General features: G+C 41.6%; 1 protein-coding gene across 1 annotated transcript in view; it reads left to right on the top strand.

Annotated features, from left to right (window-relative positions):
• The window catches only part of LOC147022172 (rhomboid-related protein 3-like), a 66,703-nt gene extending 52,305 nt beyond the window's left edge, over positions 1 to 14,398 (top strand). Inside the window, exons 7-8 of the mRNA XM_085892827.1 lie at positions 265 to 325; positions 13,681 to 14,398. Coding sequence (XP_085748953.1) covers positions 265 to 325; positions 13,681 to 13,916 — 297 coding nt within the window. The 3' untranslated portion in view covers positions 13,917 to 14,398. The remainder of the gene's footprint in view (positions 1 to 264; positions 326 to 13,680) is intronic.
• The last annotated feature ends 611 nt before the right edge of the window (positions 14,399 to 15,009 follow it).

The following is a 15,009-nucleotide window of genomic DNA, read 5'->3' as shown; positions in this document are numbered from 1 at the left end:
AGGATTGAGTGTAAGCCAAGACTAGCCTCATCATGTTGTTGCTTAAACATGTTTATATTTGTTTACATGCATGGTTTTAGTCTACAAATCTTGTGACCTTAGCTCTTTGTGGCAGCCTACAGTCATATCAATTCCAGAGGTGGATCATCCGCTTCATCATGAACAGAGCTCTTCCCTTATGTGATGTGCTGAACATTGTAGTAAGACAGGTATAATTACCCACATATGTTCTTATGAATTTTGTGATTGTGCTTGCTGTTCCAGAACACTTCTCATGTGGAGTGGGTATTCCGGCTACCACAGCTCCTCACGGTGCTACTGCTCAGTAAGAGATAATTGCATGTTGGACATTCGCCAGATGGTTTTACTTATCAATGTCACAATTTATCACTTGCAAAATCAAAGATTCGCAAGTATATTGATTGGTCTGGTCTGTTATTCTGTCTCTGTCTGTATGTCTGTATGTCAGTCACCTATAGGTCACAATTATACACTGATCTTAATGAAACTTAACTACCTGGTCAAGGTCATCATAAGCTAGAAGCCTATTGTTTTTGAGGTCAAAATGTGAAAGGTCAAAGTCACAAAATATTCCATTTTCATTCGAACATAATTTGCATATTGCGTCACTGAATTGGTTCACCAATCAAAAGCTATAAGACAATTGTTTTTGAGGTAAAACAGTTAAAGGTCAAGGCCATATAAAAATCATAAAGTTTCACCTGATTGATTTGAAATTTGAACAGTTTGCATCTTGGGTCACTGAAGCCTCTTGTTTGAGGTCCAAAAGACAAAGGTCAAAAGGTCTTGGGGTTTAGGGACATCATCCATGTTATCACGAATAATACAAGTAGTTATAAAAGTAGTAATAATAAAAATTTTTTACAAGTAGTTATAAAAAAAAGGGTTTTCTGGTATTTTTACATTTTTAAGTATAATAGAATAGCTGTATTATATCTTCAATATTTTAATAATTTTGTTCGTTTTGAATTTAAAATAAACTGATAATATTGTCACATCAGATGCCCAGCTAATGCAGGCTTTCTGAGCCAGAGGTCTAAGACCGTTGGGAATGCTGAAACAAAATTAGAATTTACTGCAATATTTTTAACAACTTTACAATCCCCCATGGATTACTCAAATACAGCGAAATTGGTGGTAGATCATGCGTGGAAGGCAGGAAAATGTTTCTTGTAATTAACATGTTTATTTACGAAATGATACCAACACGGGGATAATCAAGACAATAAAACCCGGACAGATCTGGTGTATGAAGATGGATAAATAGGGAAGGTAAGATGCAAAAGACACGAGGTTTTACACGATACAATTTTATGCTATTCTGCTCTATGAAGGACACTCTCTGCTCCTTCAGTGCACATATTACAAACGACATAGCCCTGACAGATCCCAAATACAGGAGTAAATCTAACCTACTCGAACGCACAGTCCATACTATTCTTAACACAATCTATCTTTGGATCCCCTCCTTTCATGTAATAATATCTTCTTTTTGAAGACCCTTGATAAAACTTTGTGAGAGAAGTTGATACTCAGGTTGAAAACCTGACCCTGTGAATATTATTAAACTTTCTTAATCTAAAAAGTTGGGACTAAGGAGCATCTTTAAAAGAAAACGAGTTTTCCCACATCCACTTAAACCAACTATTAAATGTATCTAAGTGGATTTGGCATATTTTTATGGTTGTTAAATTGTATCTTACTTTCCCAGATGTTAAAAAAAAATCATTCATCCATTAATTTATTTATTTAAAAGAGACGTATGATCCATTATTTTTTTTTGACAAGTTTTTATTTTTTTTTGAAAGCATTATGCTTTATCCTAAGTTCAGGTTTAATTTCGAAATAATCCATTTTTTTATTTCTGTAATATATTGTGCTGATATTTCCATTTTATAATGACAATTATGAATAATATATAATATGATTTTGTGAAACCTTAACTTAATTTTGTCAATATCTTCCATTGTTTAAAAAAACAGTCATCAGAAAAACTTATGTTCATTTATTTTATTAATCTTGTAAAGTAATTTATTTTTGGTGTAATTTTGAAATCAATTTGTCTCTTTTTATACTTGTTCATTTGAGTAACGAGTATACCCACTCCCTATGGAAGTGGCAGGAAGTGTCATGTTATTATCCTCTCTGGATATACAGTATGGATTGCAGTAGATCTTTGCTCGAGCCTGCTAATTTGTGGGGGACGTGATAAGCAGAAATGTTTCAAGAACGTTGGGTTTCCTCCCTTTCAGTTTAGTGTTAAACAGCAGTTGCAACTATTTAAAAATGTTATCATACATGTTTGTGGTTTATCATTTTTTTTTACTTCTGGTAGGGGTGTCCCACAAAACCCCACAATAAGCTATGTACACACGTTAACACGACATTTATCCAAGGAGGAAAACCCATTGGAAAGGGGGAATATTATTATCTATATATTAATACTGAAGGACCAATTTTGTGCTCCTTCTAGCGGTCGCGTCACGTTTTTCTCGGTTCTGTGACCTGGACTGAAAGAAACTTCGTACCTGTAATAGTGCATCGTACATCGTGGCAAAAGTCAAACTTCAACTCTGAAGCATAAATATAAATATATCAATATCATCACATGGAAACGGTGTAGTTCCTGAAATCGTCCAACGGAGGGTACATTTTTCAACTTTGAACAGTAAAGTGTTGTAATACTGAAGGACCAATTTTGTGCTCCTCCTAGCGGTCGCGTCATGTTTTTCTCGGTACTGTGACCTGGACTGAAAGAAACTTCATACCTGTAAGAGTGCATCTCACATAGTGGCAATAGTCAACCTTCAACTCTGAAGCATAAATATAAATATATCAATATCATCACAGGGAAACGATGTAGTTCCTGAAATCGTCCACCAGAGGGCACATTTTTCAACTTTGAACAGTAAAGTGCAAGGAGAATAAAAATAAATACAGTATATCAACAGCATCACACAGAAACGGTGTAGTTCATGGAATTGTCCACCGGAGGGCACATTTTTCAACTTTGTACAATAAAGTGTAAGGAGAATAAATATAAATATATCAATATCATCACACGGAAACGGTGTAGTTCCTGAAATCATCCACCGGAGGGCACATTTTTCACTTTGAACAGTAAAGTGTTATTAGAATCCATATATTAATACTGAAGGACCAATTTTGTGCTCCTCCAAGCGGTCGCGTCATGTTTTTCTTGGTACTGTGACCTGGACTGATAGAAACTTCGTACTTGTAAGAGTGCTTTGCACATAGTGGCAATAGTGAACCTTCAACTCTGAAGCAGAATAAACACTTTTCATCCAAAAAATCCTTATCATTGGCGGAAACAAACACGGACAGCAAGTTCTGATTACACGGCTGAAGCTGGCACCATCGGACGTAGCATTGCCCTTCACACTAAAGAGAACACAATTCTTCATCCGGCTTGCATACTGCATGATCATTAACAAAGTGCAAGGACAAACATTTCGTAGAGTGGGAATATACTTACCATCTCCAGTTTTATTCACACGGTAAACTGTACGTCGCATTCTCGAGAGCCAGAAATTTTGACACGGTGTACGTCAAAGTAGACACGTGCACAAATCAGGGGACTTATTCACAAGGAGTAGTGTACACCAAAAATGTCGTGTACAAGGACGTTTTGTAGGCCTCATTAGGTAAGGCCATGGAGTACATCGACTGAGATCCGGCTCTTACAAGAGCCGGCACTGGTTGTCATATTGGGCTCATGGAACGGAATCCGTCTGAGACGGGGTTTCGACTAGTTATTAATATTGTTTTATAATAATATTGTTGCAGGCCGGGGGTCGGGTGAGAAGACCACCAGACTCCCCGGAATTGTAGGCCGTCGCACACGGATAATTCCGTGACACGGCGGGTCGCTTAACCGACCGTGGATGCCAATAACTCAACCGCGTGACCTAGGGTCCTCCCGTCTATGGGTTAATTGGGTTACCTAATTAATCACGTGATTTAATTACCAGGGAACACGCCCTCGGTACGCCTTGTATGAACCGGATCACTCTACCGGATCGGATCACTTTTCTGCATTGGATGCAGCCGAGCGACACTGCCAAGGACGTACTGTCTAAAAGGAACGGATCGTTGGGAATAAAGTCCCGGCTAAAGTAGGATTTGGACCATGCTGGATCAATGGAATAAAAGACAAAAACGAGCAGGGAACATTCCGAATAATAATAATAATTTATTTACAAGCAGGCGAGGAAAGATATGTGGCACAGTGAATAGTTTTATTGTTGTGTGTAATGCAGGGATAGAAAGAAGCGTGGTGTGACAATAAACAGGAAACTTACAAAAGGGGACACAAAGCAGACTTAACGCGAAAATAATAACAATAATAATAACGATCTTCTGCAGTCTTACTTAAGCAGACAGGCGCCAGGACACACACATACATACACACACAGACACAGAAAACCTGATGAAGAGGGAGTTTAGAACCAGGAATTGGGCACCGTAAAGGAGGAGCTTGACTCGAGAAGGGGCGGAGTCCAGAGTGCGAGGGTGGAGTAGTAGGTGGGACCAGATAGGCAAGTGGAGTCGACGTCGTGTGGGCGGAGATGAGGAGGAGGATACGAGGAGCAGGAGATGGGTCATGGCGGAGTCGACGAGGCGAGGCGAGAGTGAAGCAGAGAAAGTCAAAAAGGAAGAGGCAAGAGAGAGAGGGCAAGAGGGACTGCCCCGACTTTTATAGGGCCTGCAGCTCGGGGGGAGGGGCCATGCCGAATGCAAACGTCATCACCCGAATCGGGCGCTCCGATTGGCCCTGACCCCTCACGTGGCCCGCCAACTTTGGCCGGGAACCGCCTCACTTCGTTTCCGGCAGGGCCATCCCAGACAGTGGGAATTTTCCGCTCTGACCCCATGAAATGACATGAATCGCCCTCACTGAAATTGGCATGCGAATATTCCTGGAAAAATGCCCGGGCGACTGGGGGAGGGTCCTGCATTCCCGCTCAGGCGTTCGACCAGTGCCGATCAACACGCTCGCTCCGCGTGCACCAATGTGACCTGCACTGTACATTCCCCGGCTCGATCGCAGCTTCACTGGCTGTAGAGAAGAGAAGACATTCACCATCCATGGAGAATACACTGCTGCTAGCGAGGACCGAAGGTACATCATCATGGATAAATCTGTGCACATCTCACAAGCGGCGTACGTGTCTGCTTTTGAGCACATTCCATACAGTGCACGTGGTTCCGCCATTACGCACGTGGCCAGCGCTCGTGTTCACAGGACTCCGCTAGCGTGTGCGCGGGGCGAACACCAATATGTGTCGGATATTGTGGTTGAAAATGAAGAAGCCGCTTCTACCCGCACACTCGTATCCTGCCCAACATGGAGTGGAGTCGGCTTTATCGGCCTCCGTACGCATTTCGTGCAGCATGGGCATCGTGCTGGCTGTGTTTCCCGTGCTGTGAAAAACACCATTGGTGCAGCCTCTTAAGAGGTATTTATTCACATGCCTTTTTAATGCAACCGGCAATATTCCCCAGATCATCGGAAGCTCGAGTTGATAATCTCGCAACAACAAGCACACCACATGACTCGGCGCTCTAGTTTCCCCACCGTGGCGCCGCACGTGCTGGCCTCCACGAGGTCCCACCTTGCAGTGAAGGCGCACGTGGCTGATTTACCTCAGGACTATTCAGAAAAGAAGAAGAGTAGGGATTAAATGAAGGATAAAATGATTTAAGCAACCCTAGCTATTAGATCATCGCAACGCACTCCTTTGTTGTCCCACTAAACAAAAGGAAGGGGACTATCTACACGTATAATAATGGAATCACTATCTTGGGACACCTATCTGTTGTATGCATGCGGCTCCGAGAACGGCAACAATATTAGTATTATGCTATTATCATTAGTGTTATTACGTTTGTTACTCGAAGCGGCTTTTGAAAAACAACACGATAAGCTATGGTGATACACCTGAACATGGATTTCACCCAAGGTGGAAAACCCCCTTGAGGAGGGGGGCACATGAAGTAGCTACAACCTCTATCATGTGACCCTTCGTCCTCCTGTCAGGTTTGGTTGAGATTGGCTGAGTAATGACCGAATGTATCATGGTCAGATAGACAGACAGACAGACAGACACCCACAAAATTGTGTATTTTTGTATGATGTGAATGTAATCGTAGAATATACATTGTTTATGAGTTTTTGTTCCTGTGTTTAATCCTGTTCGTGAGCACTTTGGACAACACTCAATTTGATTTTCTTCTCCCTCAAGTTTAGGAGCATCCATTAAGTCTTGCGTAAATAACATTATTTATTCAGTATATTTTCTTTTAAGATTGAAAAATTAAAATGACTCTTCACTGTCAAAGGCATTTTCACTATTATCATCATAAAGGTAATCACCATCATCATAGTCTTGCATAAATAACATTATTTATTCAGTATATTTTCTTTTAAGATTGAAAAATTACAATGACTCTTCACTGTCAAAGGCATTTTCACTATTATCATCATAAAGGTAATCACCATCATCATAATATAATGGGCGTAAGCCTGGAACTTCTAACACACTTTTCTCTTAACACATTCTGTTCATACTTCCGAAATCTTCACATTATGTGTCCCATGTATTTATGTAGGTGATGGCGGATTCAAAAATCGAATATACAGGGTGTCCCAAAAGTCTCCATACATAGGGAAAATTAACACTTTTAGCAAAATGTAACTTTATTTACAAAATGTTCTCTTCATGATTGCCATTTCTTTGTAAACACACACGAAGTTGTCTCTCTCACTCATGGTGAACTCGTGTCAACACATCTGGCATTGTGCAAGTAATTCCACTTCGAATGCGTTCCTTTAAATGATCCATGTTCTGAATCTTGTCGTGTGTGTCGTGTGTGATGTGCTTGCCATGTTTCCTGTTAAAGTCAATTGCAACCTTGCGACAGCTTCCCGAACCAGCCAGGAGAATGATTTCAATACGTTCTTCTTTTGACAAAGGCATTCTTGAAGGGAATGTGGAAAAAAAAGAAGATATAAGCTATCTATAAAGAATTTCGAGAGATATTTTGCTGAAAGTGTTAATTTTCCCAATGTATGGAGACTTTTAGGACACCCTGTAGATATAATTTTCAAAAAGAGAATCGATGACGTCACAATCAGCAGTGTTCGGCGGAAAACCGACGGCAGGGTCCCAGACAATGTGCTTTACTTAACTAAGTCCATGAGTTCAGGACGTTTGTTCACCAAAGCATTTACGACTTTTATTCTGCCATGTTGTGAATTTGTTGATGGAGGTAATATAGAAACGATGAATATGTAAAATCGTTCGTGTTACTCGTCCGGCACTATGTGTCAATGCCAACAATCTAAAGCGACCGGTCTCAAACGCTACCATGGGCACCCAGACATTCCACCAATATGAACTGAGCTGTTGAATGCGGCGCAAAACATCCAAAGAAACAACCGTAACCGAGTACTGTGATCCGTCCTGTCCCCCATACCCGTCATAAATGAGTATCTGCTAGTTATCATAAAGGTCATCAATTTCAATGGTGAAAATCACGATTGGGAAAGCATCTTCATCATCCATAAAACTACTTTCATAATTATCGTTTGACCATAAGTACTCACTATCATATGTATCTTATGAACCGAGAGACACTATCAACATTATCAAATTCACCAAAATCTTCTCGGATGTCATGGCTCATTTACACGCTGTTAAAAAAAGCAAAGTCAATATTTCAATCAAAATCAATAATCTTATGCTTTGTGAGTGTATTGTATCTTTTTCAATGTATAAAACAATAAAGTTTCATTAACCTCCACCATCGAAGATCGGAGGTTACTGTTTTCACCCCTTTCTGTTTGTTTGTTTGTTTGTTTGTGAACAGTATTACGGAAAAACTCCTTGACGGATTTCGACGAAACTTGGTGGGGGGGGGGGGTTAGGTATGGTCCAAGGATCATGCCATTAGATTTTGGACTTGGTCCCCCCCCCCAAAAAAAATTGTTTGAGAATTTTTTTTTTTTTTGCATTGCTCCATGTTTTAAGTGATTTCCACCCCCCTCAAAAAAAATTGTTAACCCCCCCCAAATATTGTTAGAGAAATTTTTTTTTTGCATTTCTACATGTTTTAAGTGATTTCCAACCCCCCCGCCCCCCCCAAAAAAAATTTGTTCGAGAAAAAAAAAATTTTGCAACTTTTTTTTCAACAAAATTTCGATTTGTTTTTTTTGCATTTCTACATGTTTTTAAGTGTTTTCCAACCCCCCCCCCCAAAAAAAAAATGTTGGAGAAAAGAACTATAACTGTCAGCACTGTTGACATATTTAATGAATAAGATATAAGGTTCACTTGAGTGACCCAGCAGTATTGGCGGCGGAGGGTTTGCACTCTTCCGAGTGCTCCCCTTCTAGTTCAAATTTATCATCTTTCATTTGAGGTATATTTTTATTTTCATATTACAATCAACTGGAACATTATTTAGATATTCATTTGCTCCAATGATTTAGAGATAATCTTTAGTTTGTTCATACAGATGGCTCGATCTTTACTACTTACAAATGTTTTATGTGTCATTTCATATTGCACATATAGTTTTGAATAACATTCAAGTGAAAGAGGAGGAAGAAATTAGTGTGTGTGTGTGTGTGTGTGTGTGTGTGTGTGTGTGTGTGTGTGTGTGTGTGTGTGTGTGTGTGTGTGTGTGTGTGTGTGTGTGTGTGTGTGTTAGAAAGCAAGCACTTCAAAGTGGATACCTTTTGAAACATTGTCAACAAGTTTTAACTCCACCGATTTGTTATTATAACTATAATATATGTCCCTAGTTTTACTAATGCTTTAACTAGTAAATTTAATGATAGATTTAATGATTTATTTTGTTGTATTGTTTTACATTTATTAAGGTTAAAAAACATGATATGTCAAGCAAAAACGGTGGTCTTCGTCCATTACAAAAAACATCATTTTTAGATCCTCTTGGAGGATCTCTAAGTCTTACTCACGTTGTTGTTCTTCATCTTCTTCTTGTGGACTTTTTTGTTTCACAGCCGACAGTTTTCATCGAAACTTCCTGAAACTTGGCATATACATGTAAAAATACCCTGCGCAGACAGTAACCATCTCCGATTTTGAAAATTCCTCTGAGAAAAAAAGTTATGATGTCAAAATATCTCCGCTAATGGAAATCGCCTAAAAAATTATCTCCGAAACGAGGGAAGCTTTTTGAACAATGTTTGCGGGAATCGAACAGGGCATTAGCAGAGATGAATTACCGCACATATGATACATCACTATGACGACATATCAATTTTTATGACGTCATTCCTATTTTTTGACATTTTTTGTTTCACAACCCAGAGTTTTCATCGGATCTTCGTGAAACTTGCCATATATATGCAGAAAGCCCACGCGCAGGCAGAAACCATCTCCAATTTTGGAAATTCTTCCGAGAAAAAAAGTTGACGTCATAATATCGCCGCTAATGGAAATCGCCAATACCATTATCTCCGAAACTAGGCAAGCTCTTTGAATTTTGTTTGCGGGAATCAAGCCGGGCATTAGCACAGATAATTTATCGCAAACCTGATGCATCACAATGACGTCATATTCATTTTTATGTCGTCATCATCAAGAGGACGAGGATATTAGCTCATTTGACCTTGTTTTATTACCTTATCAATGATACAAGATCAACATCAGTGATTAGTTTTAAAGACTTTGATTTAAACTAATCTATTTCTTTGTCATCTTCATTTTCATCTCATCTTTGCGTTCAAAGTATTTTTAAGCATTGCAATCCACGCAAACCCGGGAGCTGGGTAATAATGAACGGGATGTAATCCATACACATCTTTACTTTAACAAACTTCTCTGAATGCTTCAAATACATCAGCTAATCGTAGAACATATTGTTGCGGGCTGGGGGTCGGGTGAGAAGACCACTGGGGGGGGGAGCTATCTCGGCTCCCACCAGACTCCCCGGAATTGTAGGCCGTCTCACATGGATAATTCCGTGACATGGCGGGTCGCTTAACCGACCGTGGACACCAATAACTCAACCACGTCACTAAGGGTCCTCCGTCTAGTTAATCTGGTTACCGAAAAATAACCACTTGATTTAATTACCGAGGAACACGACCTCGGTACGCCTTGTCCGAACTGGATCACTCTACCGGACCAGATCACTTGACCGGATCGGATGCAGCCGAGCGACACTGCCAAGGATGTACAGGCTAAAGGGAAGGAATCGTTGGGAATAATGTCCCAGCTAAGCTCGGATTCGGATCATGCTGGATCAATTCCATAAAAGACAAAAACGAGCAGGGAACATTTCTAATAATAATTTATTTGCCTTTGGTGACGAAAGGTATGTGGTACAATCGAGATTTATTGGGGTGTGTTGTGCAGAGATAGGGGAGTGAGATGTGGTGCAGCAAATAAACAAGCAACTTATAAAAGCGGACACAGAGCAGACCGAACCCGAAAATAATAATAACGATCTTCTGCAGGCTTACTTACAGGCACCAAGACACACACACACACACACACACACACACACACACACACACACACACACACACACACACACACACACACACACACACAACCAGATGAAGAGGGATTGAGGCAAGACAGGAGAGGAGTTGAGGTTACGGTCTCTCAGTACCTTTGTATAAATGATACGCGGTACCCGAACGCACCACCAATACGTTTGGGGGGAATGCTCCACGGCACGGTACTCCCCTGGTAGCTGGTGCGTCGTCTCCTGCTTCGGGCAGCTTGCGTCGAGACCATGGGCGTGAAGGATGAGACCATGGCTTGAGTTGCGAGGGTGGAGAAGAGGAGGAGGAGCCCAGTGAGGCCAACAGAAGGTGGAGTCGAGGTCCAGGTTGAGCGAAAGACGAGGCAGGGCAGCAGCAGAGAGAGGAGGAGGAGTCTGCTCGGACCTTTATAGGCCCTGCAGCGCGGGGTGGGGAGCCACCACGATACTCGGTGTCATCACCAGAATCGGGTGCTCTGATTGGCCCCGACCGCCTGCGCGGCCCGGCCATGATGGCCGGAAACTGCAACACTCCATTTCCGGCAAGGTGACCCCGAGCTGTGGGACCGTCTCGCTCCGACCCCATGACATGACACGAATCACCCACACTGAACTCCGCGCCATGAATCATCTTGCAAGTACCCCCGGGCCATGCCCTGATGACCGGCCGAGGGCAGTGTCGGTCTCGCACGCCCGCTCGGGTGCCTCGACCAGCGCTGGCCAACGCGCCCGCTCCATGGCCAAAGCTGTACAACATGCCCCCACCTGATCGCAGCTTCGCTCGCCATAGAGGCGAAGGGACGTTTGCCATCCGCGAGGACCGAAGGTACGATGTTATGGCGAACCCATGCCCAGACAGTAAGATGTGTCCATTCGTGCCCGGCTCTGTACGATAACAAAGCCGCGAGCGGCGCACGGGTCTGCCTTCATGCACGTTCCGTACAGTGCGCGTGGATCCGCCATTGCGCATGTGGCCAGCTCTCGGGTGATTCTGATATCGTGTGCGTGGGACGAAACCCGATCGATATAAGTAGTCCAGCAATTGGTTGAAAAGTACGTGCTGCCCATATCATGCACAACATGGCGGGGTGTTGTTTTTCTGTTATCGGCCTCGGTAGGCGTTCCGTGCAGCGTTAGCGTCATGCTGGCTGTGTTTCCTGTGTTGTGGAAAACACCATCGGGTGGATATTACCGCTGCGAGTGCGTTTGGCAGGCTGTGTTTTGTACGGAGGGTTGTGGGTGTCGTGCCTGCTTGGCCTTTGCTGAGGACCCATCTCACAGCGCCGGGTGCACGTGGCTCAGATTTACCTCAGGAATAATCAGAAAAGAAGAGGAGAAATGAAATGGAGAAGAAATGATGTAAGCAAACCTCGCTATGAGATCATCACTACACACCCCCCTGTTGTCCCGCTAGACAAAAGGGAAGGGACTATCTACACGTGTATTAATGGAATAACTGTCTTGGGACCACTATCTGTTGGATGCGTGTGTTTCCGAGAACCACAACAATATGTTGTGAAATATAAATCGTGGTATTCACCAATATTTTTGGGGTTGCATTTTCTTTGATATTTTTCATGTGTTGATAGTCATCATCAGCTTTATGACTTTTAGTGAACTCATTATAAAACCTTTCTTTTGATGGTAATTTTGTTTCATCAAATCTTTTGAAAGCATCCATGTAGTTATAATGGAAAATTCCTTTTCCTGATCAGAGTTCAGTTTCATTTGGTTCTGAATCAATGGTTTGAAACTTAATGCTAATGTGGATAGAGGACTTTTCATAAATTTGTATGTATATCAAGAAATGTACTATTAGTTTTGTGAGATGGGATTGATTTTGTAAATGAGATGCATTTCTGGCTTGTATTAGGAATCGCTGATCTGTATCCAGGTGTTTTGCTTAGTTCTCTTATGAATAAGTGAGTATCATAGTTAACATTGTTGTGTGGAAATAGTGGAATGAAAGAAGGAAGTTTAAAATTGAGATTACAACTTTGATGAGCAGCTACTCTATATTTACCTGTAAGATGACAATGGTCTCTGACTTTTCTTTCTTCCTTAATGTTTTTTGACAAACAAATATTAGAATTCTTTCACTTTTTGGGAAGTAGTTAATCTTGAAAAGATTTTAGTCCGCATAATGATTATTATTTCCTTGGTTAAAATACACGTCAACATTGGTTTTATCATCTATCTGGTTGGGTTAATTTCTTAACATCCAGCTGTTGTGGCAGAGAATAAGCTGGGGATGCAGGAGGTACTGTGGGAGTTGAAGTAGGCATTCTGGAAGCATGGACGAAGGATGATAGAGAATACATAGGTGATGTGGGTCTGGCAGCAGAGAAAATAAATGAATATCAGGTTCGAGGGGCAATGAGATCGGACAGCAAAATAGGTTTGAGTATCTGGTGGGTTGGGGGGGGGAGGAGGGGACAGTGATTGGGGATGGTAGGTCAGACATTTCCAGGAGGAATCAGGTGGGTACAAATGCATGGATGAAGGTGCAGGGATTGATCGCAGACAGAAAAATATCAAGGAAATTGGAAAGGGAAAGTTCTGGTGTGTTGTGTATTGCCAGCCTACTTTTATGGTCTGGAGATGGTTGTACTCACAGAGCGACAACAACAAAGGCTGCAGTTCTGTGAGAACAACTGAGTTGGAAGTATTGTGGGAGTGAAGAGGTTGGAAAGAAGGAGGATCAATGAACCGAGGGAGGAGACTGTTGTGCAAGTAAACTTGATAGGGAGAATGGTAAAAAGCCAGCAGAAGTGGGCTGGGCACTTGGTGAAGAAGGGGGAAGAGAGAATGGCAAAGAGCGGATAGATTGAGGTAGGAAGCTGGGATGAAAAGAGATAGACTGCAGCTGGGATGGCAAGATTGTGTGAGGAGGGATATCAATACAATGGGGTAGTTTGAGAATGGAGGGAGTTGGCTGAGGACAGAGGGAAGTGGAGGAGTATCATGGTCAAGACGTCACAGAACATTGGTAGCTGCATTCATATATCTGAGGGGAACTGGATGATCCAACCTTTATGAGTTTATCTACAAGCCAATCCTGTGCTTTGTACCATTTATCTTTTGTAACTTCTTCTTCTTTTTCATTCTGAGTAGTGAGTGTGGAATTTGGCCGAGCTGTATGGAGACGCATGCTGCCACCTGCTCCAGGAGTTCCTGTGGGGCCAAGCTTCATGGCTCATGGTGCTGGAGTGGTTGTGGGAATCTCTCTTGGACTGGTTGTATTGCTGAACTTTGGGCAGAGGTTGAGAGACTGCTCTGCATTCTGGGCAACCTTTGGGGTCTACATAATCGTAACAATGGCGGCGGTCATATGCAGTTTTCTGTGTTAACATCAACGGCAGGACTCATGGTCAAATTTGGAGATCATTATCAATGATGCATTCACGCCAGAGACCAGATCCGATTTCAGGTGGTCTTGGGTACTGCATCTGCTTGAAAATTTCCACTGCCGTCCGGTGTTAGGCCCATGGGGGTAGGCTATCACTAGGGTGGATGTTAATCTTAAAAGTAGTGCAAGTTTGTTTTTTTATGGAGAAATAAAGTAAGCTCATCCATGTCTTCCCATGCAGAGACCTTTTTGTCCGTTTTTTTTCTTTCATTAATAGATATCGATCACAAATCAATGCTACAGAAAATATGCAATAGATTGATGAAAGTGCACTTATTAACCTCCGCCATCTTCGAAGATGGATGGAGGTTACTGTTTTCACCCCTTTCTGTTTGTTTGTTTGTTTGTTTGTTTGTTTGTGAACAGTATTACGGAAAAACTCCTGGACGGATTTCGACGAAACTTGGTGGGGGGGGGGGGGTTAGGTATGGTCCAAGGATCATGCCATTAAATTTTGGACTTGGTCCCCCCCCCTCCACCCCCAAAAAAATTGTTAGAGAAAAACATTTTTATTTGCATTTCTGCATGTTATAAGTGATTTGCAACCCCCCCCCAAAAAAATAGAGAATTTTTTTTGCATTTCTACATGTTTTAAGTGATTTCCAACCCCCCCAAAAAAATAGAGAATTTTTTTTGCATTTCTACATGTTTTAAGTGATTTCCAACCCCCCAAAAGAATTGTTACCCCCCCAAAAAAATTGTAAGAGATTTTTTTTTTTGCATTTCAAACATGTTTTAAGTGATTTTCAACCCCCCAAAAAAATTTAGAGAAAAAAATTTTTTTTTTTCACTTATACATGTTTTCAGTGATTTCCACCCCCCCCAAAAATAATTGTTAGAGAAAAATTTTTTTTTTGCATTTCTACATGTTTTAAGTGATTTCCAACCCCCCCAAAAAAATTGTTAGACAAAAAAAATGTTTGCAACTTTTTTTTCAACAAAATTTCGATTTCTTTTTTTGCATTTCTACATGTTTTAAGTGATTTCCACCCCCCCCCCATAAAAAAAATGTTGGAGAAAAGAACGATAACTCC

This window comes from Eptatretus burgeri, chromosome 8 (assembly GCF_056783735.1).
Source record: "Eptatretus burgeri isolate ZD-2024b chromosome 8, Ebu_testis_v1, whole genome shotgun sequence".
Lineage (NCBI taxonomy): Eukaryota > Metazoa > Chordata > Myxini > Myxiniformes > Myxinidae > Eptatretus > Eptatretus burgeri.
Note: the sequence above shows the minus strand (reverse complement) of the source record. Positions and strands in the feature narration are given on the sequence as shown.